This window comes from Carcharodon carcharias, chromosome 28, assembly GCF_017639515.1.
Source record: "Carcharodon carcharias isolate sCarCar2 chromosome 28, sCarCar2.pri, whole genome shotgun sequence".
In the NCBI taxonomy this organism is placed as follows: Eukaryota; Metazoa; Chordata; class Chondrichthyes; order Lamniformes; family Lamnidae; genus Carcharodon; species Carcharodon carcharias.
Window position 1 is genome coordinate 15,529,778 of NC_054494.1, and position 22,628 is coordinate 15,552,405.

The 22,628-nt window shown below is 41.5% G+C and overlaps 1 protein-coding gene across 2 annotated transcripts in view; it reads left to right on the top strand.

Moving 5' to 3' along the window:
• Positions 1-22,628, top strand: part of LOC121270922 (A disintegrin and metalloproteinase with thrombospondin motifs 14) — a 185,818-nt gene that overhangs the window by 128,409 nt on the left and 34,781 nt on the right. For both annotated transcript variants that reach the window (XM_041176543.1, XM_041176544.1), the window contains exons 6-8: positions 4,658-4,814; positions 11,839-11,944; positions 19,323-19,466. In XM_041176543.1, the coding sequence (XP_041032477.1) occupies positions 4,658-4,814; positions 11,839-11,944; positions 19,323-19,466 (407 nt within the window). The remainder of the gene's footprint in view (positions 1-4,657; positions 4,815-11,838; positions 11,945-19,322; positions 19,467-22,628) is intronic.

Genomic DNA, 22,628 nt, shown 5'->3' on the forward strand with positions numbered 1-22,628 from the left:
CCTGAGAATTCCCAAACTGACTTTCAACAGTAAGGCCCCCGTCAGTGATTTCTTTTCCCAGCTTCACCAGGGCAAATCTTCCAGTGTCCTTAAATTGCTGCAGGTTCCTTTTCTTCAAACAGTAAACAAGTATCATGGAGAGAATTTCCTTTCACTGCCCTTGATCAGTATGTTAGTATAGAGGAGTGTGTTTTCTCCCCTCAGAGTGAGAATCCCAATTAAATAGTTTCCAGCAGCAAACTTTTTGTGAGTTTAAAACTAAAAGAGGTTATTTATTATCACACACTTGCCCTGGCATTTAAAACATGACATCGCACATACACACAAAGATTAGATACAGATGAAGATAAAACATTATGGTTGCAACTTACAATTACCTCAGTCTCTTTCGTAGCAGGCTTATAGTTTCTTAGATGGAGATGATGCTTTAAAGTTGAAGTGAAAATCTGGCAAAGCAAAGGATTCTAAGTAAGCTGTGAGGTTTCTTGTAGTCAAATTTCCAGGAGATTGGTTCTCTTGCAAACTTGAAGTTGGAACTGGTTGGTTGGGTGGTAGGAGGCGGTGGCGGCCGTTTTCTCCTACTTTCAAGGTATTGCTGCTTATTACCTTGGCGGCTTGAATGACGTGCAGCTGGTTTGATGGCTTTTGGTAGAATTCTCTGTCTGCAAGCAGCTTCTGCTGATTTAAAGCAGACCATAAGCATGGCTTCCTCATCACGTGACTTCCACAAGTTCAAATTTCTTTTTCCAAATAAAGAGTGATTTGTTAATTACATATTCTGTGTTGTCGTTTGACACCTTGAAAGTTTGAGACAGCTAGTGTCTTCCGTGTTTGAAGTATCCATTCAACTGGTAATACCTTTTTGAATTAGTTTCAGGACAAGGCATTGATTCAACATTGACCTAGAAGATTCCTTTTGTTCCCTATTGAGACAGGAGAGCGGTTTCAATCCACCAAAGAAGCTAAGTGTCTCACGAGCAGCCATCTCTTGCAGCCATTTGTTCAGTTCTTAAAAATATGACGTATTGACCTGAAGTCCATGAACTACTGGAAAATGACAAAAGCTTTTCCCAGCATTCTGTCTGGTAACTAACAGAGAAAATAGCCTTTTTATCCCTGCAGACCACAGCGACTGCTGTTTTCTCTTTCACACTTTCTCCCCGTGTCCAGGGTTTCTCAGTCAGACAGCCTGGGAGTCACTAAGTTACACAAGGCCAAACAGCTGCCACTCTCTTTTGTGTTCAGGTGTGAAATATGGCATGTAGATTGTTCACCTGGTACCTAGGCCCCTATCCCTATGGCAATCACCACCTGGCCTGTTGCTACGCAAAGCTAGCACAAGGCACATGTCCCCTATCATTAATTCATTTTAATTTGAATTTAAAGAGTCTACACAAAACATAACCATCTTATAAAACCTTGCATTCGTAACAAATGAGATTTAAAACATTACAATAATAGGATTCAATTTACTTTTTTATCTTCTCTATCTTTGAATATCTTTATTCATATTTCATCGAGCAGACTTCAGATCTGAAAAATCATAACAGTTTGAATTCAAACTTCTTTCGAACTCTTCATCTCTGTCAGTTGAAGAGAGCTGAGAATTGCACTGGTCCCTGTGATTCCCAGGACTGAACGTGTATACGCTGGAGGAATGCCAATTTTCAACTTTCAGCATCTTCAAAATAAAAATTCCAATGTAAATTTTGTAATGTTTAGCAGTTGCTAATAACTAGGTGAAGAAAGGCAACCAACTAAATAGAAAGTTCTTTTTGGCTGCCATCTTGGAGACTCACTAGGTAAGAAATCTGTGACTGGAAAGAGTGTTTGTAATGCAACCATAGCCTCATGAAAAGCTAAGTCCTAAGTGTGAGACTCAATGATTACAATCCAGTTTTGAGCAATAGCACAAGTATTTCAATTCGCTCAGTCAGCTTGGGTTCTCCAGGAAATTAGAGTGGCCAAACTCAACCATTCCCAGGGCATGTGGTGCAGAGAATAGGCCTGCCTGTTACTTGACTTTACATTTGCAGTCTCAATGGGGTTGGAAAGCAAACTGTGTAGTAGGGTAATGGGTTTGAGGCATCTTTTTGGTTTAGAATATTTGATGCTGCTGCTGCTTACTTTGAATTTTGCACTTATCAAAAATATTTTTCTTCCCTCTCTTTCCTTTCCAGTTTCTCTGATCCTCCTCTATTCTGTTTGTGTGCAAGAATGTACTTTTGGAATGGGCCTACAAGCCAAGTTAGATCAGTGAGCAGCCATTGTCTGTCTTCCCCTCCTCCCTCGGGCAACATGTATTTTGAATGTCAATCTTCTGATAACACACTGTACTATAATGCTATAAACTGGGAGAAAAGACTCTCCGCCCACATACTATTTTAACAGATGCTGCCTGACCTACTGAGTGTTTCCAGTGTCTTCTGTTCTTATTTCAGATTTCCTGCTTATGCAAAATTTTGGACCCAAGAATATAAGTCATATTAAAACAGTGAATCCAATTTTGTATTTATATTGCACTGCATTAAGGGGGTGGTGATGGCATAGCGATAATATCACTGAATTGGTATTCCAGAGATCCAGGGTAATGTTCTGGGGACCTGGGGTTGAATTAAATAAAAATCTGGAATTAAAAGTCTGATGATGACCATGAAAACATTGCCAGTTGTTGTTAAAACCCATCTGGTTCACTAATGTCCTTTAGGGAAGGAAACCTGCAATCCTTACCTGGTCTGGTCTACATGTGACTCCAGACCCACAACAATGTGGTTGACTCTTAAATGCCCACTGAATAAGGGTAATTAAGGATGGGCAATAAATGCTGGCCTAGCTAGAGGCAGCCATATACCAGGGGCGAATTTTTAAAATTACATGCCTCAGAATATCCAAAAACGTGTCACAACCAGTGAACCACTTTTGATATGCAGCCACGATTGTAATGTAAGCAACAAAGTCTAAACCCTAAGGACTCCAAAGTATCATCTTGATGCAATAAGAGAGTTTCCCCCATTTGCTACAGTTAATGGTACAGGTGAATGCAAGTACAAAGCACTTTCCCTATTTTGTATTTTCCCAATCTCAAGAATAAAGAAAAGCATGCCAGCATCGGGTAAACCTAAGAAAATCTTGTATATGTCAGTGAACCTTCATTGGCATTTAATTAAGGTCATAAATCGGTGTACTCGTTTAGGCTTTGAATTTTGCCATCGAAGATGCATTGCCTGCAGCTAACTTTTGCCCTTCAGAGGTGGAAAACATGTTTTTTTGTTTGCCTGACACATACTTCTTACAAATCCATAGCACTTTTACACCTATAGATCACTCAGCTGCCAAACCAGAGAAGACCAGCAAACAACAGTTGCCATCTCTACAGCAAAAATGCCAGTGTGTCTGAGTCTCTTGTGTGCAAATGTGACAAATGATACTTGGTACAGTGCTAGAGACAGACACAATTAATCTGTCAGAAATAGTGACAATGGTCAGTCCCTTTCACACAACCGAGTGAAATAATCAAGTAGTAAAATGCTTTATTGATTCATGGTGTTTGGAGTATTCTTACTATTTGTTCAATTGGGTTAGTTGCTCACTTGTATGACAGCAATCAATTTGCATTGATGAAACACTGAACAGTTCTTATTCGCTGTTAATTGAGGCACACTGGAAATTATTTGAACTGTATAAAAAATGCAATGAAAATTAACCCCATCATAGTTCAGCGTGTAGTTGCATCTGATGGATCACACACCAGCTGATCCTTGTGTTTGTTTGATGAAGGCTTAACCGCTCTCAGTTACATTGTCTCTCAGCCCTTAACCTCTGTCAGGTTGTGTGAAGATCAGGCCACTTTGGATGAGATACTGGAGGAGATATCACACATTGTGATGTGTTAGCACCTTCAGAAGTGGTAGACAAGGGAATAAAAATTAAGTTTATAAGATTGTTAATATATAATTCAAAGCATAAAAGTCATAGCAAATATTTTTTTCCCAAAAGAGGAAAAGTTTTGAAGAATACTCAGATCAGATTAGACATCTTTCCTCCTAACTTTGGAGACTTTTTCACTGTTGAACATGGATTAATATTCTCCTTATTCTAATATGATGTAATAATTCAGTGGAATTAACAGTTTGAAGAATATTAGAAATAAAATTGTAGATAATGAACTAAATGTTGTTTAAACGATCATTTGATCACTAAGTGTATTTTGTGACTTGGTGCTAAGCCAAGTAGACACAGTGTTTCAGGCATGTGCTCATTTTGCTGATCTCCAGCAGGACAGCAATTGGAGTTGCTCCATTTGGCCTCAACAGCTCTGGGCTCGAGAGAGAGAGAGAGAGAGGGAAGAATCAGACAGGGATTTCCCTCCTCATAGTTATCCAAAATTCCCAAGAAAATGCATGTATAGAGTTTTATACTTAAGCAGGATAGCCAAAGGAATTGTACCCCAGAAAATACCAGTTTAAAGACAAAATTGCAGTGACAGTTTTACATAGAATTACATACAAATTCTATGTCTCTACAATAGAACCATGCACCATTTAGAAAATACACAGACTCATAAATCCAGTCAGAATGAAATGGAATTTTGTTTGGAGCAATGTGGAGCTAGCTATCTTTTTAAAAAGTTGTTGGCCGAATTCTCTTCATTTTACAGTCAATCAGCTTAATAGAGCGTGGGAATCCTTCTCGAAGTTTAGAACAAGTTTGCCGCTGGGCTCACACTCAACAGCGCTCCGATCCAGGACATACAGAGTATCATGACCATGCCATATTCCTTACCAGGCAAGATTTTGGTCCTGCAGGTATGCAAGGTACTGTATTGTTCTCGGTCAGGTATGTGCAGTACTGCAGTGTGTGCAGTCTGAACTCTCCATCTGTAAAGGTAACTTCTTCAGAATACAATTATAGATTCAAATTTAATACAAATAAAAGTCTATAAATGCTACATGCCAATGACACTTGAAAAAAATATAGAGATGCTGCTGTATCTTTAACTTTATGTGCTATTTTTGAATTGCCCAGTTTTGAAGCTCAAAGATACTGTAGCTTCTCATTCCCAAAGGCTCCTTTGTTTTACACAGCATGTTTTTCTTAGAAGTCCTTTGCATTACCAGTCTGATGTTTTATCCTTTTATACGTATATTACTGTACTTAAAATTTCTGAGTGGTGTTCTCCCTGAATGAATTACAGCTGTCAGAAATACCCGAGCTTTGCTTGTTTTCAGTGAGGTTATTGCCTGCATGTTGTCTGTCTTTTGTTGTCTGTCTCCCCCTCTGTCTCTGGCAGTCATTTTGTGCAACAGATTGAAGAACTTGTTGCATTCCCTTCTAGTGTTTCATTTCTCACATTTATCTAGTCAACTCCTAATGAATATGGTGGCTACTCCTCGTATTTAATTGGATTAGAAAACTGGTGCATGGTTGTCCAAGCTCAGAACTTTCAATGTAAAGAACCATTGTATTCTAATAGTGGGGGGTTTATGTAGCAATTGAAGACATTTAAAGTTGTACATTTTGTTCTTGTTTATCAATGCTTATAGTTTTCACTAATTCCACAATGTATTTGTTTGTTTATATTGCTCATATGTTATTGCTAAATGGCCTAGTATTCATGTTGCAACCAAAAGTAATGCCTGCAAGCAAACTGTATATTGCCACATACAAGAGCCATTGTACCACTTTTCTATAACTGCTTAAATGTAATTTTTTTTTTTACACAGCCTATGATTGCTAGACAAGATTAACAGGATATAGTGAAATATCCTGATCTTCTGCCTATGGAGTAAATAAAAGCATATAAGCAATAATCAAAATCATCATCTTTCAGAATGCTAGTTATTGAGGGGTACTGCATTCATCATGAATAGATGAAATTCAGATCTCCTTTGAGCAGTGGCTTTAGCCATCTTTACTAACAGTCCTTCCTGCATGTCTAATTTCCTGAAAAGTTAGATTTGCATGAGCTGCACAAAATTAAATAAACTGAGATACACATCTTAATAAAACAATTTCTTGCCTTCACTGTGCATAGCTGGATAACTGCACACTACTTGATCGAGGAACGTACGTAAAATGTAGTTTGTTGCATTTACATTTTCATGTTAAATGTCTGTGCTGTACTGCTATATATCTCAATATTGCTGCTAGCATAGATTGTGCCTTTGCTGATGCGTGTTATCTCTGGCGGAGGGTATATCTGCAGTACAATGTATGAATTGGATCAATCCGTTGAGGAGTTTGCATGCAGGGATTGCAGTAATTGTCAAAGGGTGTGTGCTTGGATTCTGCTGCTGACTGCATTACTTTCAACTTTCAGTATGATAGCAATGACAATGGAGGAGGTGCAACCTCCTTTGCAACCTTCACATTATGTACTTTGCCCTATATATCGCACATTCATGCTGGTGTAGAAATCATTGCCATGATTTTCCAAGTGGATCTTAATAATTTTGGAACCTTATCCAAAATTAGCAAAATGTTTTATGCAATTAAAGATACACTTCAATTAAGTTTCAATTTTAATATTAATAAAGATAGGATGGGTATTACTAGCCTTGTCCATTTATGATTACAATCTTAATTGATTATGACTGAGACTAGTAGCATTAGTAGTGCAGGTCAAAGCGCCACATGCACTAAAGTGGGTAATACCCAAAAAAGGAAACGGGGATTGTGATGCATGATTAACCCATGCTTGTTCAGTGAATGCAGGCAGCACACCAACTCATTTGAATCATTGCTGTGTGCAGCCAATGCTAACTGTGCTGTTCACTGGCTACATGCATGAGGACCCAGCATTGTAACTTGCTAGTACCAGTTAAAGCTAGCCCGCATCTCTTAAATGAGATGTGCCTTGTGGCTGGAGCAGGATGTTGGCTGTTTTTGCAGGAAGTGAACCTGACCTGGGAAACAGTGAAAAATGTCACATATTGGAAAGGGCGGGTTCCAAGTCTTTCAGATACTGCACAGGAGGCCTATGTGGTGGGGCTGGAAATTAGGAGTGATAACCCATATCCAAAGGAGACAGGAGGCACTCCAGACACATGTTCAAAGGCAATGGAAGCAGATAGCCAGAGGATCAGTGCCAATAGTCAATCTACGAGACCCTGGATGCAATGCCACAAGAAGTTCAATGACCTCACACAGGTGGTCACGCTCAGTGAATGCATCTTCAAATGCCACATCCTATCAACTGCACCATTAGCCTCACACACTGCTCAATGAACCACATCTCTATCATTCATCTACCAACAATCCCTATCAGTCATTATCAACATCCAGGGGGTTACTATTGACCAGAAACTAAACTGGGCTAGCCATATAAACAGCAGGTCAGGGGATAGGAATCCTTCAGTGCGTAACTCACCTCCTGACCCCCCCCCCCAAAGCCACAAGGCACAAGTCGGGAGTGTGATGAAACACTCTCCACTTGCCTGGATGAGTGCAGCTCCAACAACACTCAGGAAGCTTGACATCATCCAGGACAAAGCAGCCCGCTTGATTGGTACCCCATCCACAAACATTCACTTCCTCCACCACTAACGCACAGTAGCAGCAGTGTGTACCATCTACAAGATGCACTGCAGGAACTCACCAAGGCTCTTTCGACAACACCTTCCAAACCCACAACCGCTGCCATCCAGAGAACAAGGGCAGCGGGCACATGGGAACATCACCACCTGGAAGTCCCCTCCAAGCCAGTCACCATCCTGACTTGGAAAGATATCGCCGTCCCTTCACTGTTGTTGGGTCAAAATCCTGGAACTCCCTCCCTAACAACACTGAGTGTACCTGCACTACATGGACTGCAGTGGTTCAAGAAGGTAGCTCACTACCACCTTCTCAAAGTCAATGAGGGGATGGGCAATAAATGTTGACTTAGCCAGCGACGTCCATATTCCGTGAACAAATAAAAGAATTCAAGACTTATACCTAATATTCACCGTGTGCTCACACACTTAGCACTGCTGCAAGTCTCACACCCACTTCTCACAGCTTGAACACGCTGCCAGCCATGCAACCAAGGCAGTTACATCAGCCAAACTGATTGCACAATGCATACTAACACACTTTGCTCCTTTTTGCAGGGCAAGGTGGCACACAAGCGGAAGCAGCAGGATATAACTAGAGAGTGGTAGTGCTTGCAAGCCCTAACCATCATGGAGCCAGTGGTGCTGACCATTATTATGACATCCATTGCTGAGGTCGTAGCCAGTACCAAAAACCATTGAAGATGATGATATCCTACTACCTAACCAACCTTCTCACACCTCACCTCCCTCTCTTCTGATATGCAAGCTGTACATGGCGTAAGCATGCACCTCTTTCTTTCCCCCATTCCCTGCATCACAGTCTTACTGTTGTGCCATTTTCATTTCAGATACCCAAGAGGTGCAACCTGGCCAGGCAGTGGAGGAACACCAAGAAGACAGTGATTGTGAAGAGACAGCACCATCACTTGAGTTCACACTCAGCCACCAGCTCAAATACTGAAATTGCACACATCTTAAAGGATAGATTAGAGATGTGATCTCCATGTGTTGGGTAGGCTGCCACGGCAGCGGTCAAGGATGGTGCATTGCTAGTTTGCTGAAGGGTGAGATTGCCTACAAGTTCTGCTCCAAATGACTCAGATGAGGACTTTAATGGAGCAGCTGACAGAAGAGCGCTAATGGGTATGCACAATAAAATGCTTGGCACTTTGGAAGTCTGTCAGAAAGCTTGTGGTCAACATAAGGGACCATGAAGAAGTCCAGAACCAACTTGGCATTGGGAGTGGCAATGTTTGGAGCCCAACTTTTCCATCATGGCATGGGGGTGGGGGGCACCTGTCCATTTGCACACTTTTGGACCCGACCATAATGCAGGTTCTGTTGGCTGATGACAGCTTTCAGTGCAGCACAAATAGTAACCACCTAACCTCTGAATGCAGCAGTGCAAGCTCAGACAACTGTCTTCATGGATGAGGACCACAGTGTGCAAAGAGGCTTTTGAGTTCTTAGAACAGTCCAGCAATCTGTCCTCCAATAGATTACTTGGTTTGCTGAGGCACAGCCCTGGTGAACCTGCTGCCCTCTCTCGGAAGACGTGATTCACCTTCCCGACCCCTGCCACTCCCCCAGTGCCCTAGCAGATAACCCTTGTCACCCAGTCACAATCCTTTGGTTTGCCGTGATGGCTCAAATGCAATTAGCACAACATTCTTCCGCAGAATGAAGGTCTCGTGACTGCTGCCAAGAAGCTGCTCATTGATCTGAATTATTCACTGCCTATGGTCACACACCAGCTGGACATTGAGGGAGTGAAATCTCTTTCGGTTCCAGTAGAGGGCAGAGTTGACATGAGTCGCCTGCAAATCAATATGCCTGCAGTCAGTGGTACCCTGCACCAGGGAGAAGCCTACAGTTCCAACAAAGTTGTGTACTTGTTCCACCTACTTGTCTCTGGCGAGAGAGAATGAAATGCAGTTAGTTTTCATTAGTTTTCAATGAATAGAGAACCACAGTAACTGACTTGCAACAGCGGACAGCAGACTGCGAGGTGTTGCAAGTGTATCCAGCCTGGAAGGAGCCAGGCTCATAAAAGTTCATCACCGTAGCCACCCTTGCAGCCTCTGGCAATACAATCCTTCCCATGCTCTGAGGTTGCAGTTGTGCCCAGTTCCTTGCCCCTCATCTTAATGCTGTCTACCACGCATGCTATAAATCTGTTCTCTTATTTGAAGACAGGTTATTTAAATAGCATAAGAGCTCATGTATCACAACTTTAATCATTTTACTTCATGTTGAAACTTTATTATCAGGTTTTCAGCTCATTCCAAAATCTGAATCTGTGATTTCTGACTTCCCCTTCCATTTGTTTCATTTCTATTTTGCCTCCCTTCCCTGGGCCAAGGCTGGAGGGAGAGGAACTGCTCCTAGTGGGGATTATAAAGCCACTCTTGAACTGGCAGCTGGGAAGGCCACAGGAGTGGCTGAGGTAAATTTGCCTCCAATTTGTTTTCCTACTGTGTCTGCCTTTACTGGTAGTGCTGATGTACAGAGTTCAAGTGGTGAATTGTGGACATCAACCTGTGTTCTGCCACCACCTGGAAAAGTGCTTTGGAACTTGAATGCACTGGCAAAATGTAATCTTTCTGATTCTTTTTTTATGGTCAGTTTTTTGTTAACTTCAGGTGTTGTTGAGTGAGGCACCTGTTGCTCTAGTTCCCTTAAAGATTTTATTCTTCAAGACTTTTGGTAAAGGGCTACGGACTACAGAACAGAATATTGCAAAGGGTGAAAACAATGGGGGAGGATGTTTAAAGCTGCTGCTTAAAGTTAATTTGAGTTGGAAAGATGGTGGCACAGAATTGACACTCTTCTGTCACTGGCACCTGAGTGGAAGTCCAGCCCGGAATAGTGGCATGGAAATCTCCTGATGGATTGGGGTGTCAAGTCACAATGTCTTTTCAAACTAAAATTTGAAGTGATTTCATACATTGAGTACATGACTAGGGGACATTGTTCTTCTAAGGTTGCACTGAGGCATGCTTTTGGGGCAGAGTAGAGGGAATTTTACTCTGTACAGGAAAGCATGTTGCTAACACTGGCAATTTCCCCTTCTCTCTCCTCCTTCTCCTCCTCGCACCCCCCCCCCCCCCCCCCCCCCCCCCAAACACACACACACACACACACACACACACACCGGACTGTCTGCATGAAGTTGCCAGTAAATGCAGCTCTAAACTTGATGAGCGCAAAAATAATACAAGGCACAGTGGTCATGTGTACTGAACAGTTTGTGAAAAAAAGCAAAATTGAATCAGAATGAACTGGCTCAATTCAGATCAGTTTGAATTTAAAAATAGCAGACAAATCATTTTGCAATTATGACCTATTCTGGTATGAGGGCAGGCGAGAGTTTCCGATAACTAATAGTGTCAACACTTTTCCAGTTGGACTTCTGGTTAGGAGCCCAAAGCTGTAGCCAATTGGCTAACTCGAATGGAAGCCTTTTTTACACTTCAAAATAACTAGTCTTATTAATCAAATTGACGAAGAGAGCTGGTGTCCCAAGTCATTTCAGTGTCATGTCAACCTAAAATTTTAAGTAACACTGTTAAACCTTAAATATTTAGAGTTATTTAACTCTAGGTCTAAATTAAGAAAGAAAATAACAGGTCAATACCTCCATTAAAAGTGAAAAGAGGAATTCAGTATAAGTGCATTAAGCATTTGTATGGTGACACCACTCATTAATCTCGAGGCTTTTATTTCCATTCGATATTAGTGCAATCAATACCAGTACATGTACAGGGTTTTTTTCAAAATGAAAGCAGTTAATTCCAGTTACAATAGACTTAATATTGCTTCAGAACTTTGAGTCTGGTGTTGACAACATTATGAAAGCCCGTGTTCAGCTGTACTTTTAGTTAAAAACTATATATAACCTTGATGCACTTCTTATCCCTCCAAAGTGAAAGTTATTTGCATGTTCTATAAAGTCGTTTTTTCGGTAAGCAAACTATGGAAAAGTAGAAATAACAGAAAATGCTGGAAATGCTCAGCAGGTCAGGCAGCATCTGTGGAGAAAAAAGCAGCCTGACCTGCTGAGGATTTCCAGCATTTTCTGTTTTTATTTCAGATTCCCAGCATCTGCAGTATTCTGGTTTTCGACTTAAGGCAAAGGAGGCATTGTTCTATATTAACACTTTTAGCTTACAGTTTGAGTCTTCCAGAGGATTTACACAGCTGTGAGCTTTATAAGCTGGCGAGCTGCAGCTCTTTGTGTGCGTGAAATGGATTTGTGCAGTTTCAGCTTTCTCATGAACTCTCTGCTCTGTATTGTGCTTAGGTTATGCTCCAGTGACAGGCATGTGCCATCCACTCCGAAGCTGTACGCTCAACCATGAAGATGGATTCTCCTCTGCATTTGTGGTAGCCCATGAAACTGGTCATGTGTAAGTGTGTAATGCACGGATACACCAATCAAGACACCAGAGGATCAAAATTCCAAATAAATTAAATTGCAATCTTTGGGGTGCAAACCTAACACTCAGCCTTGCCCATGTTGGCAAATAAATTGAGCAGGGGTTGAGTGGAGGTTTGGGGGGTGTGGGGTGCATGGCACAAATGAACAAGGAAGAAGTAATATTTAACGGAATATAAAAAACTTGATTAGCACAGCTGTATTATTCTGCAGATAGTGGGCTATAGAATTAGATGATGCAATATCAGTTCCAGCCACCTCAGGGAGTATCTAATTGATCGTGCCTTAATACGATTGGAATTCTCCCACCCAGGAGAAATGTGTACTTCTGGACACATGTCAAACCCCTTCTCTGGCCTGTTAGCACAGAGAGTTTGGGCATTCTGAAGTAGGGGTGGCTTTTTTTTTAGCTGCAGCAAAAGTTTGATCAGCTTCCCCTTGGCCTTTTCTGCACTAATAATAGTGTTGGTCAAAATAACAGGAGAGTTGGGGCAGTAGCACTTACAGTAGCCATTTTCCACAACTGTCAAGCAGAAAGTCAGGCTACTCTTGGCAGTGATGCAATCCCAAGGATTATGGCGGCAAAAATCAACCTCAGATTACCTAGATTGACATAGCTGCTAATTAATTTTCAGTGAACTTGCTTGTGGACAGTGAAGTAATGTGACTTTCTCCATCCTCCTTTGCTAGTTCCTATTGATGACAATAGGTCATCAACCGGAAATATTAAATAACGGATGCTGCCTGATCTGCTTTGCATTTCCAGCACTTCCTGTTTCTTTTCCTTCTTTCGGTGTTTGTTCGAGTTTGTCAACCGGTTTCCGTTTCTCACAGATTCAGTACTATGCCACCTCTTTCCGTAGTGAGATTTGCTGTGGTGTTCTCTGAGTTTTCACGGGGTTTGGTTGAACAAACCTATTGCAGAAAGGAATTTATAATGGCACCTTCATTTGTTCCACAGATTTCTGCGGATGGTCTGGATAATTTTCCACTGGACCAAAGGGGAATCTTTTGCACTATTGATCATTTGCATCACATTCTTAAAAAATCAGAACATTATATAAACGCCATTTTCATGCACTGCAAAAATTCATGATTATTCACAGCCAACTACTTGTTGGATTTTGTTGTGGGTTGAGCAAAACTGAATATCGGTGAAACTTAACATCTGGCAGCAATATTTTCATGACATCTTTCTTTGAGTTCTTCAGTCCAGTTTAAGCAGCATCAATGTGGCATGAAGGTTTTAGTGCTGGAGTTCTCCAGTACCTATATTATGTCCAAGGTTAGAAATTAGGGTCAGTACTGTTTTCACATGTATGCTTAATGCACTCATGCCATGTTCCACTGCACAAACACCAAAAGAAGGATAAAACAGAAAGCGCTGGAAATGCCCAGCAGGTCAGGCAGCATCCATCATTAGACATTTCCGGTTAATGACCTATTGTCATCAAGAGGAACTAGGAAAGGAAGGGAGAGAACACCACATGAATTTACTGTCCGCAAGCAAGTTCACTGAATGTTAATTAGCAGCTATGCCAATCTAAGTGACCTGAGGTTGATTTTTGTCACAATTATTATCTTTTCTAAATCTGCAAAGAAGGGAATTATGGTATAAGTGACTTATGGAGAGAATTCTCTCCCTGTCGGGCAGGCTGGTCGGGAGCAGGCACAGAGCCGATCGCCACCTGCTATCGGCTGCGCGCTGCCTTTTTATGTGGGCGGGCCAATTCAGGCCCACCCAGCGTCGGTGTGCGGGTGGGGGGAGGAGGGAGAGTCAGGGACTGCACTCCTTGGTGCATGCCAGTGAAAGAGCGCAGAAACCTCCCTGAGGCACAGAGCTGCCTCACAGAGATTAAATTCAGTTTCAAAGTTCAAAATAAAGAAAGTGAAAAATCATTTACACATGTCCGCTTATGTGACAGCATCACATGAGCCAGGACATGCTTAGCAAATGTTTGAAAAATTTTTATTAATTTAATAAGCCCCTCATGAAACCTCATCCCGCCTGTGGATGAGGTTTCATGAAAAATGTGAAGGCCGCCTGGGCAGCCCTGTCAATTTGGTAAATTAGTTAATTAATGACCTTAACAGTCCTTTGACAGTTTGGTGGGCATGCAGCCGACTCTGCTGTGCACCTGCCGAACGGAGGATCAGAATAACGCGCAGTGAGGTTGGGACACACGCCCGACGTCACCACATGCCATTTTATGTGTCAAAGTTGGGGCCTGCCCCCTCACGTCAAACAGAAAATTCAGCCCTTTGTGTTCACACAATAACAACAGAGATGGTAATCCACCTATATGAAATGCGCATGAGCGAACCCAAGCATCCTGGCATCTTATAGTAGACTGTATTATGAAAGGTTTTCCTTGTTTACTCTGTAACATGCTCTGTTTTATAAAAATATAGAAAATATTTTCAAGATTTTCATAGGAGCCTTTAGATTTACTTTGAACTGTAGGCAATGAAAAAGGACTGCAAAGTGTTCATGGTGAATGTTGTGTACGAGCACCATCTACTGGATCGAATTAAAAAGGCTCCTGTTCATTGACAATTCAAACTCCCGAAGATTACAGCAATGCATTGGAATGTAGTGACAGGATGGACCATTCAGCTTCTTGAGTCTTTTTAGTTCAGTCAAGGTTGATCTGTACCTTAACTCCATTTGCCCACATTTGGTTTAGATTCTTGGTCTCCTTCCCTAAGGAAGATATATTACCTGAGAGAAGCTGCAATGAAAATTAGTTCCTGTGATCAGAGGGATAGGCTATGAGGAGAAATCGAGGAGAATGGGCCTATATTATGTACGTACATACGAATTAGGAGCAGGAGTAGGCCATTCAGCCCCTTGTGCCTGCTTTGTCATTCAATAAGAACATGGCTGATCTGAATGTAACCTCAACCCCACATTCCTGCCTACTCCCAATAACCTTTCACCCCCTTGTAATCAGGAATCTATCTAGTTCTGCCTTAAAAATATTCAAAGACTCTGTTTCCACTGCCTTTCGAGGAAGAGAGTTGAGAATTGACTCCTTCACAGAACTCCAATAAATTGGTTAAACATGATTTCCCTTTTACAAAACCATTTTGACCTTGAATTTTTCTGAGTGCCCTACTATAACATCTTTAATGATAGCTTCTAATATTTTCCCTATGACTGACATTAGGCTAACTGGCCTAAAGTTTCCTACTTTCTGTCTCCCTCCCTTTTTGAATAAAGAAGTTATATTTGCTATTTTCCAATCTAATGGAACTTTCCCCGAATGTAGGAAATTTTTGGAAAATTAAAACCAGGGCATCAACTATCTCACTAGCCACTTCTTTCAAGACCTTAGGGTGAAGTACATCTGGACCTGGGGATTTGTCAGCCGCAGCCCCAATTTGCTCAATACCAGTTCTCTGGTGATTGTAATTTTCCTGAGTTCCTTTAGAGTTCAGAAGAATGAAACGTGATCTCGTTGAAACATAAGGGCCAGAATTTTACATTCGGTGTGCGGGCGGGCTCCCAGCACACCCGAGCGTAATATGGCGCGCGATGACGTCAGGCGTGCGTCCCAGCATCATGGCGCACTTGCGCGATGTTTTGTTCAGCGGGTGCGCCGGAGTTGGCTGCGCGCCCGCCAATAATTGAAAGGCCTATTAAGGCCATTAACAAACTAATTAAAATCAAATTAACACTGCTCGCCCAACTTTATGGTTGGCGGGCAGGCAAAAAGGCCAAAGCGGCCTTTACATTTTTTTAGGAAACCTCACCCATAAGTGGGTTGAGGTTTCCTAAAGCAAATAAACATTAACTGAAAACTTTATTTTTGAATTAAAACCATGTCCCAGCTCATGTGACATAGTCACATGAGGGGACATGTATTTTAAAATTTTTACGATCTTTAATAATTTTTTTAAAAAGTGGCAGCTCCATGCCCCAGGGAGATTGAAGCTCTCTTTCACGCGCATGCGCGAGCTGCGTACCAGGCCCACTCACCCTCCTCCCCCCCACCAGCACAGGTAGCACTGAGCGCTGCTGTCCGCGTTCCACGTAGGGCAGGTCTTAATTGGCCCGCCCGCGTGAAAGCCTGAAGCGGAGCCAATCGCAGGTGGCGGGCAGCTTCCTGACTGCTCCCGCCGAGGGAAAAGTTCTGGCCATAGAGTTCTTAAATGGATTGACAGGGTGGATGATGAGAAGCTGTTTCTCTAGCTCGCACTGTCGAACTAGAGGTTATACTCTCAGCATAAGGGGTCATACATCTAGGACTGAGATGAGGAGAAATTTCTTCACTCAGATGGTTGTGAATCTTTGGAATTTTCAACTCCATAAGGGTGTGGAAGCTCAGTCATTGGGTATATTCTCAATAGAGATTTTGGGAATTAAACAATATGGGCATAGGGCAGTAAAGTGGAGTTGATGTAGAATTTAAGCCTTGATCTTACTTAATGGCATAGCGACTCTAGGGACCTTGTGGCCTATTCCTGCTCCTGTTTTTAATGTTTTTAGACTTTTGATATCTATACCCCAAAAAAGGAGCTTATCCAAGTTGTAAGAAAGTAGAAATCTGCCATTATACATTTCATGCTGTGAAGACTTCCCAAAGCCAATTGATTATATTTGAAGTTTATCAGTTCTGAAACCTTAGCCCTGTTTCTCTCTTCACAGATGCTGAGCATTTCCAACATTTTCTGTTTATATTTGATTTCCAGCATATGTAGTGTTTTGCTTTTGTAATTACATTTCAGGTTAGTTGCTATTGTTAGTATAGAAAATAGCATGCCAGTTATGCAGGGCAAGATCCTACAACACCATTGAAATAAATTATCGTACAATCTCGTGCTAGTGATGTTAGTAGAGGGATAAAAGTTGACAAGGACACTGGCAGAGCCCCTCTGCTTTTCTTCAGATAGTGAATTTACATTAATTTGATATGGTAGAAAACCTAGCGCCAAAAAAAGTATTTCCCCCATTACGATGGGCTTCCAAGCCCAGGGAACTGATTGTGAAACCCTTGGGTTGTTGTGCCTCCAAGCTGTTAGATCTGCTTACTTCAGTAACAGAACTGTGGCTGATTTTCAGCACGGTGGTCTTTTCTGCATTCCTCCTGCCTCTTCCTTTCCCTGGAAGCACCTCCTTCAGTGCTCTGCCTTTCAGTTGGACCTGAACATCAGTTCGTCATTGATTCCATCCTGTGTCAACTTTATCCCACCATTGGACCACAAACTCTTTCTCCTATTGTCTCCGTTCTACTCCTTACTTATTACCATGACATATCTATCTTGTAGAATCATGGAATAAAACAGCACAGAAGGAGGTTATTTGGTTCATCATATCCATGCTAGCTGTCTGTAAGAGCTGCTCAGTTAGTCCCACTCACCTGCCTTTTTACTGTAGCCCTGCAAATCTTTTCTCTTTAGATAATTATCCAATTCCCTTTTGAAAGCCACAATTGGATCTGCCTCCACCACACTCTCAGGCTGTTCATTTGAGATCCTAACAACTCACAATGTACAAAGCTTTTCCTCATGTCGCCTCATTCTTTTGCCAATCACCTTAAATCTATGTCCTCTGGTTTTGACACATTGACTAATGGAAACAGTTTCTCCCTGTCTACTCTTTACAGACCCTCAACGTCACTCAATACCTTCCTGGCAGGGAGTGGGAAACTGGGGACAGGGCAGAAAGTAACTGATTGCTATTCATACTGTAGAATTTAACTGATAGCCTGCAGGTCAGTATCATCGGATGAGAATTCTGAAGTATTACAAGGCAGATTTTCTAGCTGTGCTATCTGGAACCCCCAGTCTTTCTGGACTGTTTACATATTATGGGCAAGTCAACCTACTTCACTGATAACCAGTGAAGAAACAACTCACTCTATGAGCTTCTAACACAAAGTGTACTTTATATTCATCTTTTTTTCGTTTATGGTACAGGGAATAGAAAGTTTGCTTAAGGTGTTAACTCTTTAGTTAATTGGTAGTCCCAATTTCCCAAACCAAGCTGGAACATTGGGTTTAGGAGGGATAAGTATTAAACAATCCCAGAGTTACATTATCATTGCTCTTGTGCTGCCCCCGCAACTAATTGTAGAGTAGGATTAATAGATGCTTGGGAGCTAATCACCTGCATCTTTTGGTTGGAGAATGGTATGTAACATGGGGTGGGGATAGAACATCTAATGCGTATTTATGATCCTAGATTTTGCAATCAACATTACTTTAGAATCTGCATTAATCTGGTTAAAATGTACAGGTTAAATCAGTGTTAAGATAATCTAGGGTATGGAGGGCACAGGAAATGTAATAATCAGAGCAATGTAGAGATTTCCTGAACAATTACAGGATCAATATAGGCACACCTTACTTTGTGCAAATTTAAGATATGACTCAGAGAGCAAGTGAGAGTGATTTTGACAGCTGAATCTGTAAAACGAGCTATCAAGAGAATCTGAAATCTCAGTAAAGGGGCCCAACAGTGGGTTAAAAAATGGTGCTTTCATCTTTGGGACCTTGGTTTGAATACAGTTCATACTCACTATCCTGCTAATGAATAGCCCTTGGAACATGAGGTCAAGCAGATTTGATCCATTTGTAGGCCAGGGACATAAAATTGAACAATACTACTTTGGTACTGATTGACAGTCACACTCATAGAGCACATGAGGGCACCTAGTGTGGAAAATGAGGGAAAAACAGTGGCACAGCAGGGAATGGTATTTTGTGATTGCAGTGAGAGCTCCACTCTCTATTTGTCAGAGCTGCAACTGACCTAGGGGTCCATGAAGCTGGTACCTGATGTAAAAATAGATACCTATGATGATCAACATATTCAAAGCAAACGAATCATTTAACGCGATGACTTGATTCTTACAGTTTTGTAATATGGATGAAGAAGATCGAATTTAGAAACATGAAGCATCAATTAAATTGTGAGGAGCTGGGAAAGTATGATTTAGTGAGGGAATGATGTATTGCATCTGAATTTCAGCATGGAAGCGCATGGTTGGAGAGGAAGAGGTTGTAGAATGGAATTAAACAGGAAGAAGTCAGGAAAACAGTATTGATTAAATAAGGAGATTAGAAGAATATGACTGATGAAGAAGTCGTTGTAGAGGCAAAGAATGCCAGATTGAGAAAGGAGGTGCAAGTGCGTAGTCAGATTTTTTAATGGCTTAGGTTGGTTAAAACTTTTGAAAATTGTGTTTGCATCTTTAAAATTAGCTGTATAGTTTCCACTTTAAATACTGTTATGCAATAGTACTTGAGTTTATACTGAAATATATTTCCTGCATTGTATAACTTTATTACGTCTTTCATGAATAAATGGATTTCCAAAATGATCGAGATGTGCTTGCTAACAGTTTAGGAATGGAGCACGATGGGCAAGGTAATCGCTGTGCTGATGAGACGAGTATGGGCAGCATCATGGCACCTCTGGTACAGGCTGCATTCCATCGCTATCACTGGTCTCGCTGCAGCAAACAGGAGCTCAGTCGATACATACAGTAGGTTGTTGTATTTTGGTATCATAACTATCTGTGAAATTCCGTACTCTGGGTCCACATTTTATTCAAACACGTATACATTAGTGACATGAATCAAAATATTTAAAAGTTGCTAGATCACCATGACACCTAATGTAAAGTAACTGTAAAATACAACATGTTGGTTACAGTTGAACATAAGTGAATCTTATTCTACAGGTACTTGAGGGATGCAGAGCAAGGTATGACCAGAGTTATATCACTGGTTCCTGTGTCATTCATTATTCAGGAATAAGCGAGTTGACATGATTGCCCAGAGCTCCATTTTTTGGCTTCCGATTACTAATTAAATTTTTAGTGTAAAGGAACTGAAAGCAGCATCACGTAAGAACATAAGAAATAGGAGCAGGAGTAGTCCATTTGGACCTTGAAACCTGCTCTGCTATGAAGTACGATCATGGCTGATCATCTACCTCAAGCACACCTTCTCGCACTATCCGCATATCCCTTAATTCCCTTAGTGCCTAAAAACCTGTTGATCTCTGTCTTGAATATCCCCAATAACTGAGCATCCACAACTCTCTGGGGTAGAGATTCACAGCCCTTCGAATGAAGAGATTTCTCCTCATCTCCTAAATGACTTTTTCTAAGATTGTGAACCTATGTTCTAGATTCCCCAGCCAGGGAGAAATTTCTCAGCATCGACCCTGTCAAGCCTCTTAAGAATTTTATATTTTTCAAGTGGATCACCTCTCATTCATCTGCACTCCAGGGAATATAGGCCTAGCCTACTCAATCTCTTCTTATAGGACAATCACCATAATTTAGGAACTAGAGTAGTGAACCTTCGCTGCACTCCCTCTAGGGCAAGTATGGCCTTCCTCAGATAATGGGTTGGATTTAATGTAGCCAGTTGTGGCAGGAACCATGATGGCTGGGCCCGCTTAATTGCCCACATCAGTCTTCCAGTGGCAGCAAAACCTTTCCCTATTTAAGTTGGAGGGGAGAAGGGCCTGAACTGGGATTCCTGACCATCGATGGCAGGATGACAATCAGCCTCAGTAATGAGCCAGTGACACTGTTGTCTCTGCAACTTAGTGGTGGCTCAGAGATTAAATGCAGGCTACATAACTTTCCCGCACCCTCAGACGGTCACCCAGTGAACCCTGTCATGTTTGTCAGTGGCATCTTTGGGGGCTCCCGTGTAGTCAGCCACTCTGTGCCTGATCATGGGAACTGGCGTTGGGAAGTGGGGGCTGGCTGCTGAAAGCCATGCCCCCTTCTCCCATGACCCCTACCCATCATCCCCATCCTGCCTTCATTCACCTTTGGTCTTGGGGCCCACGATGATCCTGGGCCTCTGGTGGATTCACTGCTGCTGGCGCTGGTGACAGTAGGAACTGCTGGCCCTAGATTGGCCGACAGCTCTTGCTAACAGGACTTCCACTGTTGGGAATTTCAATCGTGGGGAATACCCGACAGTGATCACTTTAATGCCCGAAGGACACTTGATTCCATTGGGTTGACCCCAATAATTTTTGATTCCCTTGCCTAACAAGAATCTACCTACCTCTGCCTTAAAAATATTCACCTTCTGAGGCAGAGAATTGCAAAGTCACATTATTTTCCACCTACCATGCTCTTACCTACTCAACCAATCTGTCTATATCCCTCTACAGCTCTTTGCATCCTCCTCACCATTTATTTTCCCATCTTTGTATGTTGATAGTCTTGGATCCATTACACTTGGTCGCCTCTTCTAAGTCGTTAATATAGATTGCAAATAGTTGAAGCCCAAGTGCTGATCCCTGCGGTGCCCCTCTAATTACAACTTGCCAACCTGAAAATGTGCAGTTTATTCTTAAAGTCTGCTTTCTGTCCATTAACCAATCCTTAAAACGAGCTATATATTACTCCCAATCCCGGAGTCCTAATTTTGTGTAATTACCTCTTCTATGACACCTCATCGAATACTTTTTGAAAATCCAAATACACTTCATCCCTTATCCATCTTGTTAGTTACTTCCTCAAAAAACTGAACAGATTTGTCAAACACTATTACCTTTTCACATATGTATGTTGACTCTGTTTAATCATATTATGATTTTCTAAGTGCCCTGTTATCACATTCCCGCTAACTCCTGATGTTAGACTAATTGGCCTGTGTTTGCCATTTTTCTCTCTTCCTCCTTTCTTAAGTAGCAGGTAATGTTTGTTACCTTCCAATCTGTGGGAATTGTTCTAGAATCTAAGGAATTCTGAAAACAGGTCATTGGGCCCAGGGTATTTGTTGCCATTTAGTCCCACGAATTTCTCCAACACTATTTTTATACTGATTTCTTTTAAGTTCCTCATTCTCACTCGACCCTTGCTTCCCCCATTGTTTCTAAAATACTTCTGTGTCTTCTACCGTGAAGACAGATACAAAGTGTTTGTTTAATGTCTCTGCCATTTCCTTATTCCCCATTTTAATTTCACCTGTCTCTGGCTCTAATGGATCCACATTCATTTTTACTAATCTGTTGCTATTTGCATAGCTATAGAAATGTTTACAATCTATTTTTATGTCTCTTTCATGTACTCTTTTCTCTTTCCTTATCAATTTCGTTGTCCTTCGCAGAATTCTAAAATCCACCTAATCCTCAGGCCTACTAATCTTTTGGCAACATTATAAGCCTCCCTTTGAACTAATGCTATCTTTAACCCCTCTTGTTAACCACCATTACGTTACTTTTTCTGCCTGTTTTTTGTGATTTAAAGAAATGTATATTTGTTGCAAATTATGTATTCTTTAAATGTTAACCATTTCTTGTCTACTGTCATATCTTCTAATGTAATTTGCTAATCTACCTTAGCCAACTCACCCTTTGTTCCTACATAGTTTGTTTTGTTTAGATTTTGAGACCCTTGTGTTGGACTTAGCTAAATCACTTTCAAATTCAATGTAAAATTCTGTTATGGTCGTTCTTCCCTAGAAAGCTCTGCACAATACTAGATCCAAAATAGCCTGTCCTCTAGTTGGTTCCTTGACATGCTGATCCAGAAAATGATCTTGTATATATTCCATGAACTCGTTCCCTGCACTAGTACTGCAACTATGGTTTGTTCACGTTATGTGAAGATAAAGTCCCCCATGATTACTCTATTACCCACACCTCTAATTTCCTAATTGGTACTCTGGCC